General features: G+C 33.4%; 2 protein-coding genes across 2 annotated transcripts in view; both read right to left on the bottom strand.

Moving 5' to 3' along the window:
• Positions 1–7179, bottom strand: part of asb14a (ankyrin repeat and SOCS box containing 14a) — a 9001-nt gene extending 1822 nt beyond the window's left edge. Inside the window, exons 1-8 of the mRNA XM_048173356.1 lie at positions 6631–7179; positions 6499–6551; positions 5186–5317; positions 4944–5102; positions 4611–4856; positions 2967–3138; positions 385–928; positions 148–301 (exon numbers count right to left, since the gene is read on the bottom strand). Coding sequence (XP_048029313.1) covers positions 148–301; positions 385–928; positions 2967–3138; positions 4611–4856; positions 4944–5102; positions 5186–5317; positions 6499–6551; positions 6631–6758 — 1588 coding nt within the window. The 5' untranslated portion in view covers positions 6759–7179. The remainder of the gene's footprint in view (positions 1–147; positions 302–384; positions 929–2966; positions 3139–4610; positions 4857–4943; positions 5103–5185; positions 5318–6498; positions 6552–6630) is intronic.
• Positions 7180–15644: 8465 nt separating this feature from the next.
• rps23 (ribosomal protein S23) lies at positions 15645–17267 on the bottom strand. The gene is made up of 4 exons (XM_048173040.1): positions 17127–17267; positions 16125–16284; positions 15922–16042; positions 15645–15838 (listed from the first exon to the last, which is right to left on the bottom strand). The coding sequence occupies exons 1-4, from the start codon at positions 17128–17130 to the stop codon at positions 15692–15694; spliced, it is 432 nt and encodes a 143-aa protein (XP_048028997.1). The 5' UTR covers positions 17131–17267; the 3' UTR covers positions 15645–15691.
• Between the last annotated feature and the right edge of the window lie 154 nt (positions 17268–17421).

Below are 17421 nucleotides of genomic sequence, written 5' to 3'. Positions count from 1 at the left end.
TATTATTTTTTAAATAAATTATATATATATATATATATATATATATATATATATATAATTTGTATTGTGTTTTTACTGCTGATTTACATAAAAAAAATATATCAAAAAATTATATATATATATATATATATATATTACTGTACATACCTTGAATTTGACATATTTCAGTCCACTGTTTTTGCTCCATGAGCACAGCCTTCAGTTTGGAGCAAAAGGTCGCGTGATCTACGTAATCCAGCATGATGCGGACCACGCTTCCTGTGAGATGCTTCAGCCATGAAACACAAATGACCTCACAGAACTACAGAGAGAGGAGAAGAGCATTCAAAACAAGTTCAAAACATTGAATCAAATGTCAAAATCAAACTCTCTGAAGTGAGTCACCAGGGTGTCTTTAATGACAGTATCACTCCAGCCCTCATAACCATCAGGCACATGTGATCCGTCCCCGTACGGACAGTCAAAGCATCGCTCCACATCGTAACCATAGTTACACAGCATCCGCAGCACCACCTCGTCCTTCAGAGCGTACTGTAAGGCCGAGGGGAAGTGAGTGGTGTTCACCCTGCAGAAGTAATTCACATTGGCTCCATATCGAAGCAACATGTTGATAAGCTCATAGTTGCCCAGACGCAGCGCCACCTGGAGGCATTTGACGGGGTCCTGGTTGGGCATCGCTCCAGCCTCCAGTAAAACTCTGGCGGAGGCGATGTCGTCATTGGATACGGCGAAGTACAGCGCAGATTGGCGCTTGTCATCATAGCTGCGCCGCACCCATGGGTGAAGCATGAAGTTGGGGTCGTAACCAGCTTTCAGCAGCATCTCCAGACACTGTGTGTGTCCTCCAGCCGCTGCTGAATGAAGAGGACTGATTCCACTGTCATCCACCGCCTCCCACGACGTGATGGGAATCAGGAGAGCCAGAGCCCTGCGCACACGACCTCAACTCAACATTATTTATATAGAGCTTTAATTAGACAATACAGATGTTTCAAAGCCGCTTTACAGTGAGAAACATGAAAATAATCGATGCAAACAGAATTCAATTCTGCTGTAAAGCAGCTCTACATAGACAACAGGAAACAGTCATTATTCATTTGAAATCAGTTCAGTGTTGATTCAGTTTGGTGCAATAACTGCATTGTAAACCCTAACGCTCAAAATAATTAATTGGTTTGAGTAGGACAAACTTAAATTAAACAAAATAGTTCAGTCAAATCAACTTTTATGAGTATTCAGCATTTTCTTTTTCTTTCAAGTTCACAGAAATGATATATTTTAAAGGGTTAGTTCACCCAAAAATGAAAATAATGTCATTTATTACTCACCCTCATGTCGTTCCACACCCGTAAGACCTTCATTCATCTTCGGAACACAAATTAAGATATTTTTGTTGAAATCCGATGGCTCAGTGAGGCCTCCATAGCCAGTAATGACATTTCCTCTCTCAAGATCCATTAATGTACTAAAAACATATTTAAATCAGTTCATGTGAGTACAGTGGTTCAATATTAATATTATAAAGCGATGAGAATATTTTTGGTGCGCCAAAAAAACAAAATAACGACTTATTTAGTGATGGCCGATTTCAAAACACTGCTTCAGGGAGCATCGGAGCACAAATGAATCAGCGTATCGAATCATGATTCGGATCACGTGTCAAACTGCTGAAATCACGTGACTTTGGCGCTCCGAACAGCAGATTCGACACAAGATTCATAACGCTCCAAAGCTTCCTGAAGCAGTGTTTTGAAATCGGCCATCACTATATAAGTCGTTATTTTGTTTTTTTTGGTGCACCAAAAATATTCTCGTCGCTTTATAATATTAATATTGAACCACTGTACTCACATGAACTGGTTTAAATATGTTTTTAGTACATTAATGGATCTTGAGAGAGGAAATGTCATTGCTGGCTATGCAGGCCTCACTGAACCATCAGATTTCATCAAAAATATCTCAATTTGTGTTCTAAAGATTAATGAAGGTCTTACAGGTGTGGAACGACATGAGGGTGAGTAATAAATGACAGAATTTTCATTTTTTGGTGAACTAACCCTTTAAGTAAACTGAACAGTTTCATTGTTTTGAGTTTTATGAACTTATTTCTTTTAATTTAGACAAACTTAAGTTTAACTGAAACTGGGCTGGGATTTGTATTTCCCAGCATGCTTTGCCCATGACACTCGAAAGAGAGTAAATGTTAAAATTAAGTGTTATATAATACAAGATTAATGTTAAGTGGGAGATTTATTAGTGTTTCATGATTTGTTATGCTAATTGACCCTTCGCCGGGAGTTTGATTGACAGGCGATCTAACCAATCATAACACTGAATCCGCCATTTTGCCCGACAAAGCAATCAGGGGAGTTCGCAGATTAACATCGGTGGACTTGAACTTGAAAAATGATTCGTACTGACATCTTTCTGTGGTTGAAATGTGGTTCATTTATGTTTATTTGATGATATAAATTAACTAAGAAGAGATGATCGGCTCATGAGGCGCTACAGTGATCTGTCACGACACATTAAAGAGCCACAAAATGGTATTTATTGTTTAAATTTCTTTAAAAATAAAAAATTTGAGACTTCATATCAAAAGTAACCCGCTCTGTCTTGTCTGTCGATACGTTGTCAATGTCCTCTTTACTCCACAATGTATTTTTCACTGCATGAAACATAGCAACAGACATAGCAACAGTAACTAAAGGAGGCGGGTCTTTGTAAACGGTCAATTTAGAAGAGTTTTATTCTGAAAAGAAACATTAAATTGATCAAAAGTTACAGTAAAGACATTTAGAATGTTGCAGAAGATTTAGAATTTAAATAAAAACTGTTCTTTTGAATTTTCTATTCATCAAAGAATCCTTAAAAACAGTGTATCATGGTTTCCATAAAAAATATGAAGCTTCACCATGCTTCATTACATCCATTCAGTCATAGAAGTAACCTATATGTGCACTAACTTCACATGTCCACGATGGGCCACTCTGTGGATGGGAAGGTGTCCCGTGTGTTTGGGCACGTTTGCATCCGCCCCGTACTCCAGCAGTAATGATATGACGTCAGGGTTTCCTGAAGCAGACGCCTCAAACAGTATGGTTGCGCTATCCTGAGCCTGAGACTCCACATCAGCACCTGAACACCAACACACGCTTTTATTATTTACATGTTTGCATGACTGTGCATTGTTAAAAGTTACATTTTCGAACACTTTGAGGGATGCCTTTGCCATAAATGTTGATGCAGATCCACTTCTGGCCATTTTTGGATTACATTTTTGGCCTTCTTATATTACTCGCTGGCTAATCCTCAAGACCTTAATTAATTAATTAAAGAGCTGTGTTTGTTAGGATATCAGTATTGTGGTGGTGTTTTCTTCTTTTCATTGTTTTTCCTTCATGGGAAGTTGTAGGTTTTTGATTGTGGGCGGTTCTCACTGGGGTATTAACAGCGTGGAATAATAATTTCATAAAATCAGTGTTGTTATTATCTGCTCATTTGATGTTCCATGCAAAGAAATTAAATATAAAGTTACATTTTTGTTTTAAAATACAGATTTCATTAAGTTTATAACAAAATCGGCAAGTTCCCAACAAGAATCCTGATATGTAATTGCAACAATACAACATTTTAACACAAATAAAGAATATAGATTTTATTTTGCATGCATATTATGGAAATAAAACACATATTTTAATATATTTTAAGGCAAAAGTTTTTTTTTCATGCACTGATCAATTTTGGTCATTTTTTTTTTCAGACTAATAGAAAGAAAACATCCAAAATACACATTTAATGTTTATTTTATTAGACTTTATCTGTTTATTTATTATTATTTAAATTCACAGCATGCAATAAAATAAATGTCTTAATTTTGATTTTAGTTCAAGTTTTTAGTTACAGTTTTTTTTATTCATTTTTAGTAATTTTTAGTATGTCAAGTTAAAGTAAATAAAAATGAGAAATGTTGCAAGTAGGTGAAATAAAAAAAGTTTACATTTTATATATATATTTTTAATTTTATTTCAGTTAACGTTAGGGTTAGGGTATGTATGATGTATTGTGTTTTGTCTAAAAACAAAGCAATGTTTGAAATAAATAAACGTTAACTGAAATAAAAAAAAGTTTACATTTTTAATATATTTTTTTAATTTTATTTTAGTTAATGTTTATTTATTTCAGGTAAATGCCAAACATTGCTTTTCAAACCACAGAAACAGAGCCAAAGTTTTTAGACAAAACACAATAAATCTTATAATTACGATAATATTTTATGTGTTATTTTAGTATCATTAAGACACTGTTATTGTTTTTATTAATATTTTGAATTAGTTTTATTTTTTTAATTTTTAGAAAATCTTTTTTTAGAATTTTTTAGAATTTTTTAGAAATTTTTAGAATTTTTTAATTTTTTAATTTGTAATATTTAATATTTAATTTTTAATTTTTAATTTAAGTTCTAGTAATTGTGTCGTGTTTTTGTTATTTTTTATATGTCTATACATTCTTTATTAATTTCATTTTTATTTATTTATTTATTTTTTATTATGGTTTTAGTTTTTAGTGAACTCTAATAACCCCGGGCTGTATCCCGGTTCACTCCTGACCTCTCCGGAGAAGCGTTCGGATGATCTCCAGGTGTCCCGCCTGTGCAGCCAGTGCTAACGGGGTCAGGCCGTAGGAGCTTCTGGCATCAGGATGAGCTCCGTACTTCAACAGCAGATCCACGAAATCCGTCAGGCCCAGTCGAGCGGCTTCATGCAGGGCAGTCCTGCGGTGCGCCCCCTCCTGGTTAACTCTGGCGCTGAAGTTGAGCAGAAGCTTTGTCATGTCATAGTGGTTATTTCTTACAGCTGTGGGAATAAAAAGATTTGGATATATATTCACAAACTCTGCCTCTCATTTGTAACTCCAATTGAAGAACGAGGGGCTTTTCTGACCTACAACGAGAGGCGAGTCTTCCTCTTTATCCAGGCTGTCTGGACTGCTGCCGTTGTCCAGCAGGAAACAAGCGTTGTCCAAAAGACCTTTTTCCACAGCTAAGAAGAGAGCGGTCTTGCCCATGTGAGTCTTTCTGTGCTTTGCATCCTCAGGAGAGGCTGTTGAACAGATGAAATCACAGTTACTCCTGTCCTGATGTGAGTAAAACACATTATGAACTATGATCATCCTCACGACAAACCCGTGAATGTGATCTGGAGGATGTTCTGGTTGTTCTGTATGGCGGCCTCATGTAAGGGCAGGAAGCCTGTGTCGTCCTCTTCAGAGAAGGCATGCTGATGGACAGCCAGCTTACGGAGGGCGTTTTCATCACCTGATAAACCATTGAGAGAAACTGCTAGACTAACACCAAACCAACACTAACTACCATAAACCTGCACAGCATGAAATTAATGAAGTATTTTCAGCAGAGAAATTACATTTACTATTTAAATGTGATGATAATAATTGTATTTAATAATATATTCAGGTGAAACTCATGAAACCTGACATGAAGATGTCTAGGTCATATATCACTCAAAAATAAACAAATAAATAATAATAATTATTATTATTATTAATATATTATAAAATATTATTATTATATTATTTGGCATAATATTATTATTATTAAATATTATGTTAGATTAAAAGCAATTAAAAAATGTTATCTAATTTTTAAATTTGGCTGAGATCATTTAAAGTCATTATTGTGTTAAATGAGAAAAGCATCAAATAGACATTTTTTAAAAAGCAGCTTTAGAAAGAAATATAGGAATAAATATATATATATATATATATATATATATATATATATATATATATATATATATATATATATATATATATATATATATATATACAGTATATGTGTGTGTGTTTGTGTGTGTGTGTGTGTGTGTGTGTATATATATATAAATAGATGATATATATATAACAAATCTTAATGGTCTATCTTTATTTAAGTCAGGTTTTACTTATTTATTTTGTTTTATAAATTTATTTATTTTATTTAAATCAAAAATAAATTTTAATTTATTTATTTTTAATTAAATGTTTTCATTTATGTAGTTATTAATTTTTTATTTAAATCAAATGTTATTTATTTTAATTATTTTATTTTAATGAAATGTGGTTGTTTTAATTTATTATTTATTTAAATACATTTTTATTTTATATATTTATAACTAAAATAAAATAAATTAAATTAAATGGTATTTGGTATGAAAATACTGTTTATTTAGTTAAATAAAATGTTATTTTAATCAAATAGTTATTTATTTATCATTTAAATAAAATTTTAATTTAATAAATTATATGAATATATGTATACATAAATTTATTTATTTGTTTATTTACATATTTTGTAACTAAAATCAATTAAATTAAATTGTATTTTGGCATGAAAATACTGTTACAATCTCAAAAAAAAAATTTAATTAAAATAAATTTTCTTTTCTATTCTTTTTATTTTTGATTTTGGGGTGAAATATAATCTGTATATGTTATTCATACCATGCTTTATTGCACTGAATATCTTCTCTCTCTCAGGGCTGATCTGAATGATCCTGCAGACACAAAACAGCACATTTCATTCAGATATCAGCTGTGAATCTGAACTGACTGACAGCAGGAAGTGTCTCTGACCTGCGGGCGTCACCAGACACAGCGCTCTTGATCTGGCATTGCTTGTGGCGCTGCAGGAGACTCTGTTCGATCATGAGTTGAGTCGCCACATCATCGTCAAAAATCCCTCTGGATGGTTCCAAATCCATGACACTGTCTTGGTGGATGTTGATAATGAGGCAGATCTCCTGAGAACCTGGTACAGAAAACACCTGCGATCTGCACGCCGACTATCTGCAGCCCATGTGATTAAAACTGTAAATAACACCACGTGCAAGTCTAAAACTGAGCATGAGCAAATCAATGTTTTGTTTTCAAACCCTCTTTAGCTGCACATACAGACTTACAAGAGCTTCAAATGTAATGTCCACATTATTAGCTGCTGCATTTTCACGTTACCTTCTTCTGTCAGTCAGTGTTGTTGTTGTTTGGTCCTCTGTAGGTTCGGGGGGGCATTGGCATTGACCGCAGGTTATTTAGGTCAGAGTTCTTCTATAAATACCTGATCATGCGACACAGAAGAGCACTTTAGCGCAGGGCTTTTCAATCTTTCAGACGCCACGGACCCCCAAATATGATCATCCTCATGCACAGGACCCCAATCCTAAAATTTAAAAGGCAAATAAATGGTTTCATGTATGAAGGCTGTGTAAAATATTTATTTATTTCTATTATTTTACATTATAACATTTTCTACTCACTGTACTGTACTGTTAGATGTATTGTATTTATTTATTTATCATCATATTTGAATCGAATGTATAACGTATTATTTATTTAAATCTAATTTAATTTATTTTAATCATAATATTTTTATAAAATAAATATTGTATATTTTTGTTTATTCATTTTTACATTTTACTTATTTGTATTTATTAGTTTTATTTATTTAGTTTTATGAAATTTTAATCATTTTTATGTAGTTAATTTTTTATTTAAATACGTTTTATTTATTTTATTTTTTATTTTAATCAAATGTATTCATTTAAATTAAATTTATTTTAATTATTTTATTTTAATATAATTTATTTACTTAGCTTGTTTAATCTTATTTTTATTTATTTTAATATTTTTTGTTTATGTAGTTATTTATATTTTATTTAAATAATTTGTAATCAGATGTATTCATTTAAATAAAATTTATATTTTAATCTAATTTATTTATTCAATTATTTATTTAGTTTGTTTAATCTTATTTTTATCTATTTTAATATTTTTTTATTTATGTAGTTACTTATTTTTTATTTAAATAATTTTTGTAAAATTATTTTATTTAATCAAATGTATAAATCTAAATTACATTTTTTTAAATTAATTTCTTATTTTAATCTAATTTATTGATTTAGTTTGTTTAATCTTATTTTTATTTATTTTAACCATTTTAATGATGTAGTTATTATTATTATTATTATTTATTTTTTATTTTAATCAAATGTATTAATTTAAATTTTATTTATTTTAATTATTTTTTATTTTAATCTAATTTATTTATTTAGTTTGTTTAATCTTATTTTTATTTATTTTAATAATTTTTATTTATTATTTATTTAATTTATGTAGTTATCTATTTTTTATTTAAATAAAATAACAAATAAAAATACAATTTTATTTTATTTAAATAATTTTTTATCAAATGTATAATTTAAATTAAATTTATTTTTTATTATTATTCTTTTATTATATTTTAATTTAATTTAGTTAGTTAAATCTTATTTTTATTTTTTATTTTTTACACTGTTAAATTTTCCACCTACCCCTTAGCACTCCATTGTGGTCCCTGGAATCCAGTTTAAAAACATAAAATGTCCCACGGTATCCTCATTTTTGGCCATGGCATCATTGTTGCCTGATGCTTCATGCATACTGGGCTGTCGTACCATACACTGAAGATGAGTGTGATATTTTATTGTTTAATGGATGATCTGATCGAGAGGAAACAGCATTTGAGAGAGAATAATAATAACATCATGCATCTGAACACTAGATGGCGACGTTCAATAGGTTTGACTGATTCAGATTCTATCTGTGCGGAATAGAATACTAGAATACTGCCTACTATTACAAATTATGCAATATGCATTATGCATGTTTAATTTAGTGAAATATCACAGAAATAAATAAGATTGTTTTGCATTTTTAATCCAAATTTATGTATATATAAATAATAACTTTTGGAAGTCCAATGAGAACTGTAATCCAGTGATAGTTTCATATGTCTGTCAGACATCAAACACACTCAAATGCTGCTTCAGCACACACAGAACTTCAGGTTTTGGGTTAAGAAGAATCAAACGGTCAGAGATTAAGCAATTATGCTTGATTCTAGGCCAGGACCGGCTTGACACCAATCTGACAAAACATATTTCATCACTTCATATCTCACCTTATGTGTTCCTGTCCTAATCTGCCCAGAATCCTCTTATATTGCGCCGTTTCATTCATCTTTTGGAAGGAGGTTTGTCTCGGCCTGTAATCTCCTTTGAGAATGTCTTGGCTGGATCATGTCTGTGAAGAACAAAGAAGCATCAGATTTGTGTGCTTTATTTTATGCCATTTCTTTTTTAACATGCATGTAACGTAATCCAGCAATAGTTTTGAGAGCACCTCCATTAGTGCATCTCACACAAGACTTCTTAAGGTTTATCTATTTATAAATGATATTGATTGCATTAATGAATCGTGTGATTGTTCAGGGAAGACTGTAATGGTGTGAATCTCAGAGATCAATAAACCCTGATTCACTTAATCAATGACAACCAGCAACTGTGTAACAGGAGGTGCGAATATTCATTAGTAAAGCTTGGAGTTTGGCCTAATTAAATTAAATTATTTAGCATTTAATTCAATTTTATGTAGATTTATTACAAAACGTGATTGATAAAATTAGCAACTGTAAATTAAATAGGAAACACAGACTATATATATATAATAAAACAAATTAAAATAAAAAAAAAACAAATAAAATAGCATTTTGGAGTCTTTTCCTTTCAATGATTTCCAAACTTGCTAATAACTTTAAATTGCATGTTTAATTTAGCAAGATATTATCTCAAAACTAATATATGATTATTTTGCATTTGCATTAATCCAATTTTATAAAATAAAATAAGAGACTAAATAGTTTTAAAAAAATATAATCAGCTGTAAACTATATATAGGAAAAACAGATTAAACAAAAATAAAATAAAATAAAATTTTGTAGTCTTTTCCTTGCTTTCTAATCTCTTTACGTTGCATGTTTATTGAGTTATTATCTCAGAAAAAAAAATGATTATTTTGCTTTTTTTAAAATCCAGTTTTAATGCGAAAAAAAGTTTTCATAAAATAAGAGATTAACTAGTTTAATAAACTGTAGTTTAATAAACAGTTTATAAACTGTATATAGGAAAGACAGACTAAACTAAATAAAAAATTTTAAACTAAAATAAATATGAAATAAAAAAATAAAATAACATTTTTTACATTGCATGTTTGGTGAGTTATGATCTCAGAAAAAAATGATTATTTTGCATTTTTTTTAAATTTTATGCAAAAAAAGTTGATAAAATAAAAGAAGAGATTAAATAGTTTTTTTTTTAAAAATAAACAGCTATAAACTATATATAGGAAATAAATAAAAATAATAAAATAAAATAATAATAATACGAAATAAAGAAATAAAATAACATTTTCTTTACGTTGCATGTTCGTTGAGTTATTATCTCAGAAAAAATATGATTATTTTGCATTTCTTTAAATCAAATTTTATGCAAAAAAAGTTTCGATAAAATAAAACAAGAGATTAAATAGTAAAAGAAAAAGAAATAAAATAATAAAATAAAATGAAGCACAATAAATAACATAAATAGAATAAAATAAAATTGTGGAGTCTTTTCCTTTCACTTATTTCTAAGCATCTTGCTAATTTTTTTATGTTGCATGTTTAATTTAGTAAATTCTCTCAGAAATAAATATGACTATTTTGCATTTTTAATTAAATTTTATGCAAAAAAAAAAGTTTTGATAAAAGAAATTAAAAGACAGAACTAAATAAACAAGTAAAGAAATAATAAAATGAAATGAAATAAAATAAAATAATAAAATGAGAGTCTGATTTCCAAACAGCTTGCTAATCTCTTTATGTTCTTGTTTAATTTAGTGAGTTATCTCAGAAATAAACATGATTATTTAGCATTTTTAATCAGCATTTTTTGATAAAATAAGAAATAGATTAAACAGTTCAACTTAAAGCATCTGTAAATATGAAAGACAAAAACTAAAATAAAATAAAATGTTGGGAGTCTTTTCACTAGTTTCGGCGTGCTTGTATAGCCAAACACACCAGCACAGGAAAGCTGTAAACTGTGGCGTCTTCTATAGATCTCAGAGCCTGTGAACACATCAGTCTCAGGTGCAGCGGGACGTCTGCTCCGCCAAAGCCTTGTTATATTAACACCACCTGCAGAGAGCGAGAGAGAGCAGACAGAACAGGAGCCGCCGGCTGAGAAACCCGACAACTACTGCAGCAGAAACACTCAACTGGACGGGGTTACCTCAGGTCAAGAGTCGCTGTTTCTAGGGTTAGTGATCTGAAGGAATCCTTCATTTGCCAAACAGACAAATAGTGCATTACTTTTTGCCTGGCAAATGGGGGGAAAAGGCATAAACTTACATGAATAAGGGGCTTGAGTGTGGAATTTCTTACTATCTTATTATATTAAAGAGAAAAATCAGATCTGCTCTCAAATACAGTTGAGTTACATCTGCATTCAGTCAGAAAATCAATGTTATTGGTGTAGTGCATATGAAGGCACCGGAGCGGACCGTTCCCGTTTTACACCCATGTGCACTTGGATGGCTAATGTTCCAGAAACAATAACAGCTGCTCCTGAAATAAGATGAAATACTGCTCAGATGGGTAAAACCTGACATTAATGTATCCGAAACACCAGCCGGATCTGTCTCAAAGCAATGCAAGGAGCTTACAAGATGTTTAATGGTCCGTCAGCAAAATAATTCACACTAACAACTAATTAGCAACTCTCTGGCAACTACAATCAAATTTGAGTTCTATAGAAATGTAAGCTCGTCCTGATCTAGTGTCTATATTGGAGAGGCATATTCAGTGTTTACTGTGTCTCTTCCACATCATTTCCTCACAACTTTTAAAACACAGAATGCATGATCCAATCCACACCTGTCTCCTTTTAGAAATCCGACCGAATGCATTATATGAACCAGTGAACATAACAACAGAGCAGTCAGATTCACTGATAGTTCACAGCATTTTGAGTCACAAATGTGTTTTAGTCCCACATGGTTTACCTGTTATGAAACTAGTGATGGTCTGGATGTGATTTTGAGGCCAGGAGCCGTCTGGATTCCTGGACCAATCACAGCGCTCGATGCCACAGTCAATCAGAGAGAAACAGGCCAGCTTCACATCCAGACCGCTGCACATGTGGACAGTAAGGCTTTTCCTGAGAGACTTTAGGTGGTATTTTTAGTGCCTCGAGGGAATATTATTGAAATTTGCGTGAGAAGTCAGACACCTGTGACAGTTCACCAGTGTAAGATGACAACTTTGACCAAATAATTACTTAAATAACTTTCCGATAATAACTTTTAACTTTTTAAAAGTCTATTTCGATCAACAGATTTAAGTTTTTGGAATTAACCTATTTAACGCATCTACTTGAAAAATACTTTTGTTTTGCAGCACAATGAGCCAGAATTAACAGACTGACAATAATTATATCGACTTTTTAATCCTGACTTTCCAGATCTGGATATTAGATTTTGACCTTGGTAACCCTGACCAACTAATTCACATGCTATTAAGCTCAAATGAGAAAACTCTGATTTAATTATTACAACCCGAATTCTGGAAAAGTTGGGACGTTTTTGAAATTTGAATAAAATGAAAACTAAAAGACTTTCAAATCACATGAGCCAATATTTCATTCACAATAAATCATAGATAAAATAGCAAATGTCTAAACTGAGAAATTACAATTTAAGCCCGGAGGACACAGCGTCCATGATTTCCAACAAGAATGTCAAATTTGGACTTGTCTGACCATAGAACACTTTTCCATTTTGAAACATTTTAAATGAGCCTTGGCCCACAGGACACGACGGCACTTCTGGACCATGTTCACATATGGCTTCCTTTTTGCATGATAGAGCTTTAGTTGGCATCTGCAGATGGCACGGCGGATTGTGTTTACCGACAGTGGTTTAGTTGGCATCTGCAGATGGCACGGCGGATTGTGTTTACCGACAGTGCTTTAGTTGGCATCTGCAGATGGCACTGGAGATTGTGTTTACCGACAGTGGTTTAGTTGGAATCTGCAGATGGCACTGGAGATTGTGTTTACCGACAGTGGTTTAGTTGGCATCTGCAGATGGCACGGCGGATTGTGTTTACCGACAGTGGTTTAGTTGGAATCTGCAGATGGCACTGGAGATTGTGTTTACCGACAGTGGTTTAGTTGGCATCTGCAGATGGCACGGCGGATTGTGTTTACCGACAGTGGTTTAGTTGGCATCTGCAGATGGCACGGCGGACTGTGTTTACCGACAGTGGTTTAGTTGGCATCTGCAGATGGCACGGCGGATTTTGTTTACCGACAGAGGTTTAGTTGGCATCTGCAGATGGCACGGCGGATTGTGTTTACCGACAGTGCTTTAGTTGGCATCTGCAGATGGCACGGCGGATTGTGTTTACCAACAGTGCTTTAGTTGGCATCTGCAGATGGCACGGTCGATTGTTTTTACCGACAGTGCTTTAGTTGGCATCTGCAGATGGCACGGCCGATTGTGTTTACCAACAGTGGTTTAGTTGGCATCTGCAGATGGCACGGCGGATTGCGTTTACCGACAGTGGTTTAGTTGACATCTGCAGATGGCACGGCGGATTGTGTTTACCGACAGTGTTTTAGTTGGCATCTGCAGATGGCACGGCGGATCGTGTTTACCGACAGTGGTTTCTGGAAGTATTCCTGGGCCCATAATGTAATGTCATTGACACAATCATGCTGAAGACCACGGGCATCCAATAAAGGTCTTCGGCCTTGTCCCTTAGGCACAGAGATTTCTCCAGTTTCTCTGAATATTTTGATGATGCACTGCAGATGATGAGATTTGCAATTTGACTTTGAGGAACATTGTTTTTAAAGTATTCCACAAACTTTTTACGCACTCTTTCACAGATTGGAGAGTCTCTGCCCATCTTTTCTTCTGAGAGACTCTGCCTCTTTAAAGGCAGAAACACACCAAGCCAACGAACAAGTGGCGACGAAAACAGACTGCGAAGTTGGCTCACGTCAGCAGCGTCTGGGTCCAAAGTTGCCCTGACACACCAAACCCACACTCGACAGCCAAGTAGCACGTCGGTTCTGCGCCTGCGTAAGATGAAATACCTTTCCATACCAGCAGGTGGCAGTAGCTGAACAGCCAATCAGAATGATCAGATGGCCCGACGAGCTCCGATGCCGGAAAAAAAAGGCGACGAGGGCTAACTTCAGCCCAAGAACAAAGGTATGTTCCTGCCTTAAGGCATTCCTTTTATAGCTAATCATGTTACAGACCTGATATCAATTAACTTAATTAGTTGCTAGATGTTCTCCCAGCTGAATCTTTTCAAAATGTCTTGCTTTTTCAGCCATTTGTTGCCTCTGCGACAACTTTTTTGAGACCTGTAGCAGGCATCAAATTTGAAATGAGCTCATTTAGTGGATAAAATTGATAAAATTTGTCAAATTTATCCGTTTAAACATTTATGTTATCTATGCTCTACTGTGAATAAAACATTGGCTCATGTGATTTTAAAGATTTTTAGTTTTCATTTCATTCAAATTCAAAAAACGTCCCAACTTTTCCGGAATTTGAGTTGTAGATATTTAAAATATAACCTATAAATATAACTTGCGGCCATTACTACTACTGATCTTCAGAACTGGTAATAAAACATTAATTCTTACTGTTGTCAATCCAGAAACACCACTGTACCTGAGCCTCATCCAGTATGAAAACTTACAAGTATGAGATTTTAATGTCACTCAGCATCAGCAGAGCAGGAACTTTAAAACATGTTTCTGTTCCACCATTGAGTACCGCAGAGATGACACACTTTTATAGGCCAAAACCAAGAAACTAGTTGCATTTTAGGTCTTCTGGGCAGAGTTGTTCAAAAGTAATCTGATCGGATTTTGGCTATCAGATTGGATCAAATCTTGAAAATGTGTTGTTCAAAAGAAAAAAAGGATTCCGAAATCAGATTAGATCACAAAATCCAATCTTGGTCTTGAACTGGATCAAATCATTTTGTGTTGTTCAAAACTTTTTAGTAAGATTGGGATACCTAGTTTGATCCCCCCCAAAAAACAGGATTATTCTGATCAGAACAAAAATGTAATAAAACTTTAAAACTGATAAAAAATACATTTGTACAACATAATACCCATATTTTTATTTTTCATTTATTAGTTTAACTGTTAAAGTAATTAGAAATAGACATTATGCTAACTATTAAGTCTTTCAGTAAAGTAAAAAAGATTTTGGAGCCATAAAATGTTTTATATCACAGTTTATAAAATCATAATAGATTAACCAAAGTTCATTGTGAACAAACACAGTTTCTCACAAAACTTTTCTGAGAACGCAAAAGCATTGAAGTATTTTTCTCATCCCGATGTCCCTACAGGGGCTCCGTAGAGTAGTAAACCAGATTTGGTAATCTAACAAAAAAAAAGTGTGTATCTGGATCAGGATGATTCAATCCAATTTTGCTTTGAAAAACCAGCATAAAAGTAAGGGTTACCTGATCCTGGATAGCAAAACAGATTTAAATAAGGCCTTAGTTAGCTGTCCTAATTTAACTTTTTAAAATGTGCCTTAGAAAAAAAACATTACTGGTGTGCAAAACAATGGCAATGACATTTTAAGATAAGTCAGTGCAAGTTTCTTTCAGTTAAAACATGCGTTTTAGTCTGTGAAACCGGGCACTAAAGTTCAAAGCATTCTATATATAAAAGAGACACAAACGGACAGTGTATGGAACAAAAAAAATTCCTTTTATTGTGATTTCACCAAGAACAGATTATGATCTGGGTCTCTCCTTCTTGCCTTTGTACAGAGCCAGAAGAGAAACATTGGCCACCTTCACCACCTTGAAACGAACACCAGGGATATCACCCACGGCGTGTCCCTTACGACCGAATCCTGCCACCAGAACCTCATCGTTTTCCTGGAACAAAGAGAAAAATGATGCACTCTTCATTCTGTAGATTTATATTCTCTTAAAGTTCCACACGCATAAATCCAGCTTACCTCAATGAAATTCAAGCAGCCGTCGTTGGGCACGAAAGCTGTGATCTTCTTGCCGTTCTTGATCAGCTGGACCCTGACGCACTTCCTGATGGCAGAGTTGGGCTGCTTGGCTTCAACACCACTGTCATGACAAACAGAAAGTTAACAATTTATTCCTTAATCAACCCACATATTCATCAATGTCTTGAAGAACATCATCTTACACTTTCTCAAGCACAATGCCTTTGGCGTGAGAAGCTCCACCGAAGGGGTTGGCCTTCAGAGCGGTACCCAAATGAGCCTTCTTATACTGTTTATCATGCCATTTCTGCTCGCGGCGGTGGTTCCGCAGTTTTCTAGCAGTACGCAGTCCACGACACTTGCCTAAAAGGAGGAAAAAGAGAGAGGAATAAGAAAAAGCAGCAGTTTCAAGATGTTCATATACCCAGAATCCCACACAGTTAACATCAATGACATTTCCAATCATAAGGAAGTCTTTTATACCTATAAAATGGAATAGAATTAAATATAAAAGTCACTAAAAATCGTCCATATTAAAATTTAATTCAATTCACATTTATTTGTATAGCGCTTTTCACGATACATATTTCAAAGCAGCTTTACAGAGAATGCATGTCAACATCACAATTTAAAGAATGCAGTTAGCAAATAATGTAATTTAGGCAATTAATTTACAATCACTGTTAGCAGTCTAACTGAACGTAGAAGCAGTGAGCTCCTGGAAAAATTAATTACATTAACAAAAATTAGGATATAAAACTACAGATTTCAAGAGTTTGAAGATGTTTATCAACATAGAAAGCACAATAACAGCGCTGGTTGGTTCCGATTCATCATTTTAGAGTCAAAAACAATATAAGAAACACTAAAGATTCAATCTACTGTTATTATGCGGTCTTAAATAACCCTAAAGAAGCCTTAATTTTGAAAATAAAATATGTAGACACATAATAAGCCTGTTTAACACTGAATTAAAGAATAAATGAGGATCATCTCAGTTTTTAACGCTTGTATGTGCAGCTCATGGCCGCTCCACGATGCCTCCATTATTAAACACAAAATAGTTATAAAAACGGCTTCATAGCGATCGCCACTAACTCTAAATCGATACATGAAACGTTTAACAACACGTAAACCCCAAAAATTGTGAGGTAAAATCAAATATTACAGCGTTTTGTCAAGTTTTATTGTCGCCTCACACGTACCCATGATAGCGTGCTCTGAGTCCGGACAGGAAAGAACGATCACGTGACGCTCTGCGCAAATGACTGCTGGAAGGACCCCGCGGGTTGACAAAGCGAGCGCCTGTACAAAAGGATGTGAATTTCAGGGTTTTACTTTTTCATACCTCTATTTGAATGACAGAACTACAACTTTTGATATATTTATCTGGTTTATTTTACTGTCATTCACGTTAAAATGTATTATTAAACACACGCCTACTTGATTGTACTGATTAAGTGTAGCAGTCCATAGTATTTTTAAAAAATACGATATAAT

Source organism: Megalobrama amblycephala, linkage group LG21, assembly GCF_018812025.1.
Source record: "Megalobrama amblycephala isolate DHTTF-2021 linkage group LG21, ASM1881202v1, whole genome shotgun sequence".
Classification (NCBI taxonomy): domain Eukaryota; kingdom Metazoa; phylum Chordata; class Actinopteri; order Cypriniformes; family Xenocyprididae; genus Megalobrama; species Megalobrama amblycephala.
Note: the sequence above shows the minus strand (reverse complement) of the source record. Positions and strands in the feature narration are given on the sequence as shown.

Excerpts from the sequence above, each read along its gene's own strand:
- rps23 (XM_048173040.1), bottom strand. Across the intron at positions 16,043-16,124 it reads GGCATTGTGCTTGAGAAAGT|TGGTGTTGAAGCCAAGCAGC; the intron begins GTAAGATGATGT and ends TTGTCATGACAG. Across the intron at positions 15,839-15,921 it reads GCTGCTTGAATTTCATTGAG|GAAAACGATGAGGTTCTGGT; the intron begins GTAAGCTGGATT and ends TCTTTGTTCCAG.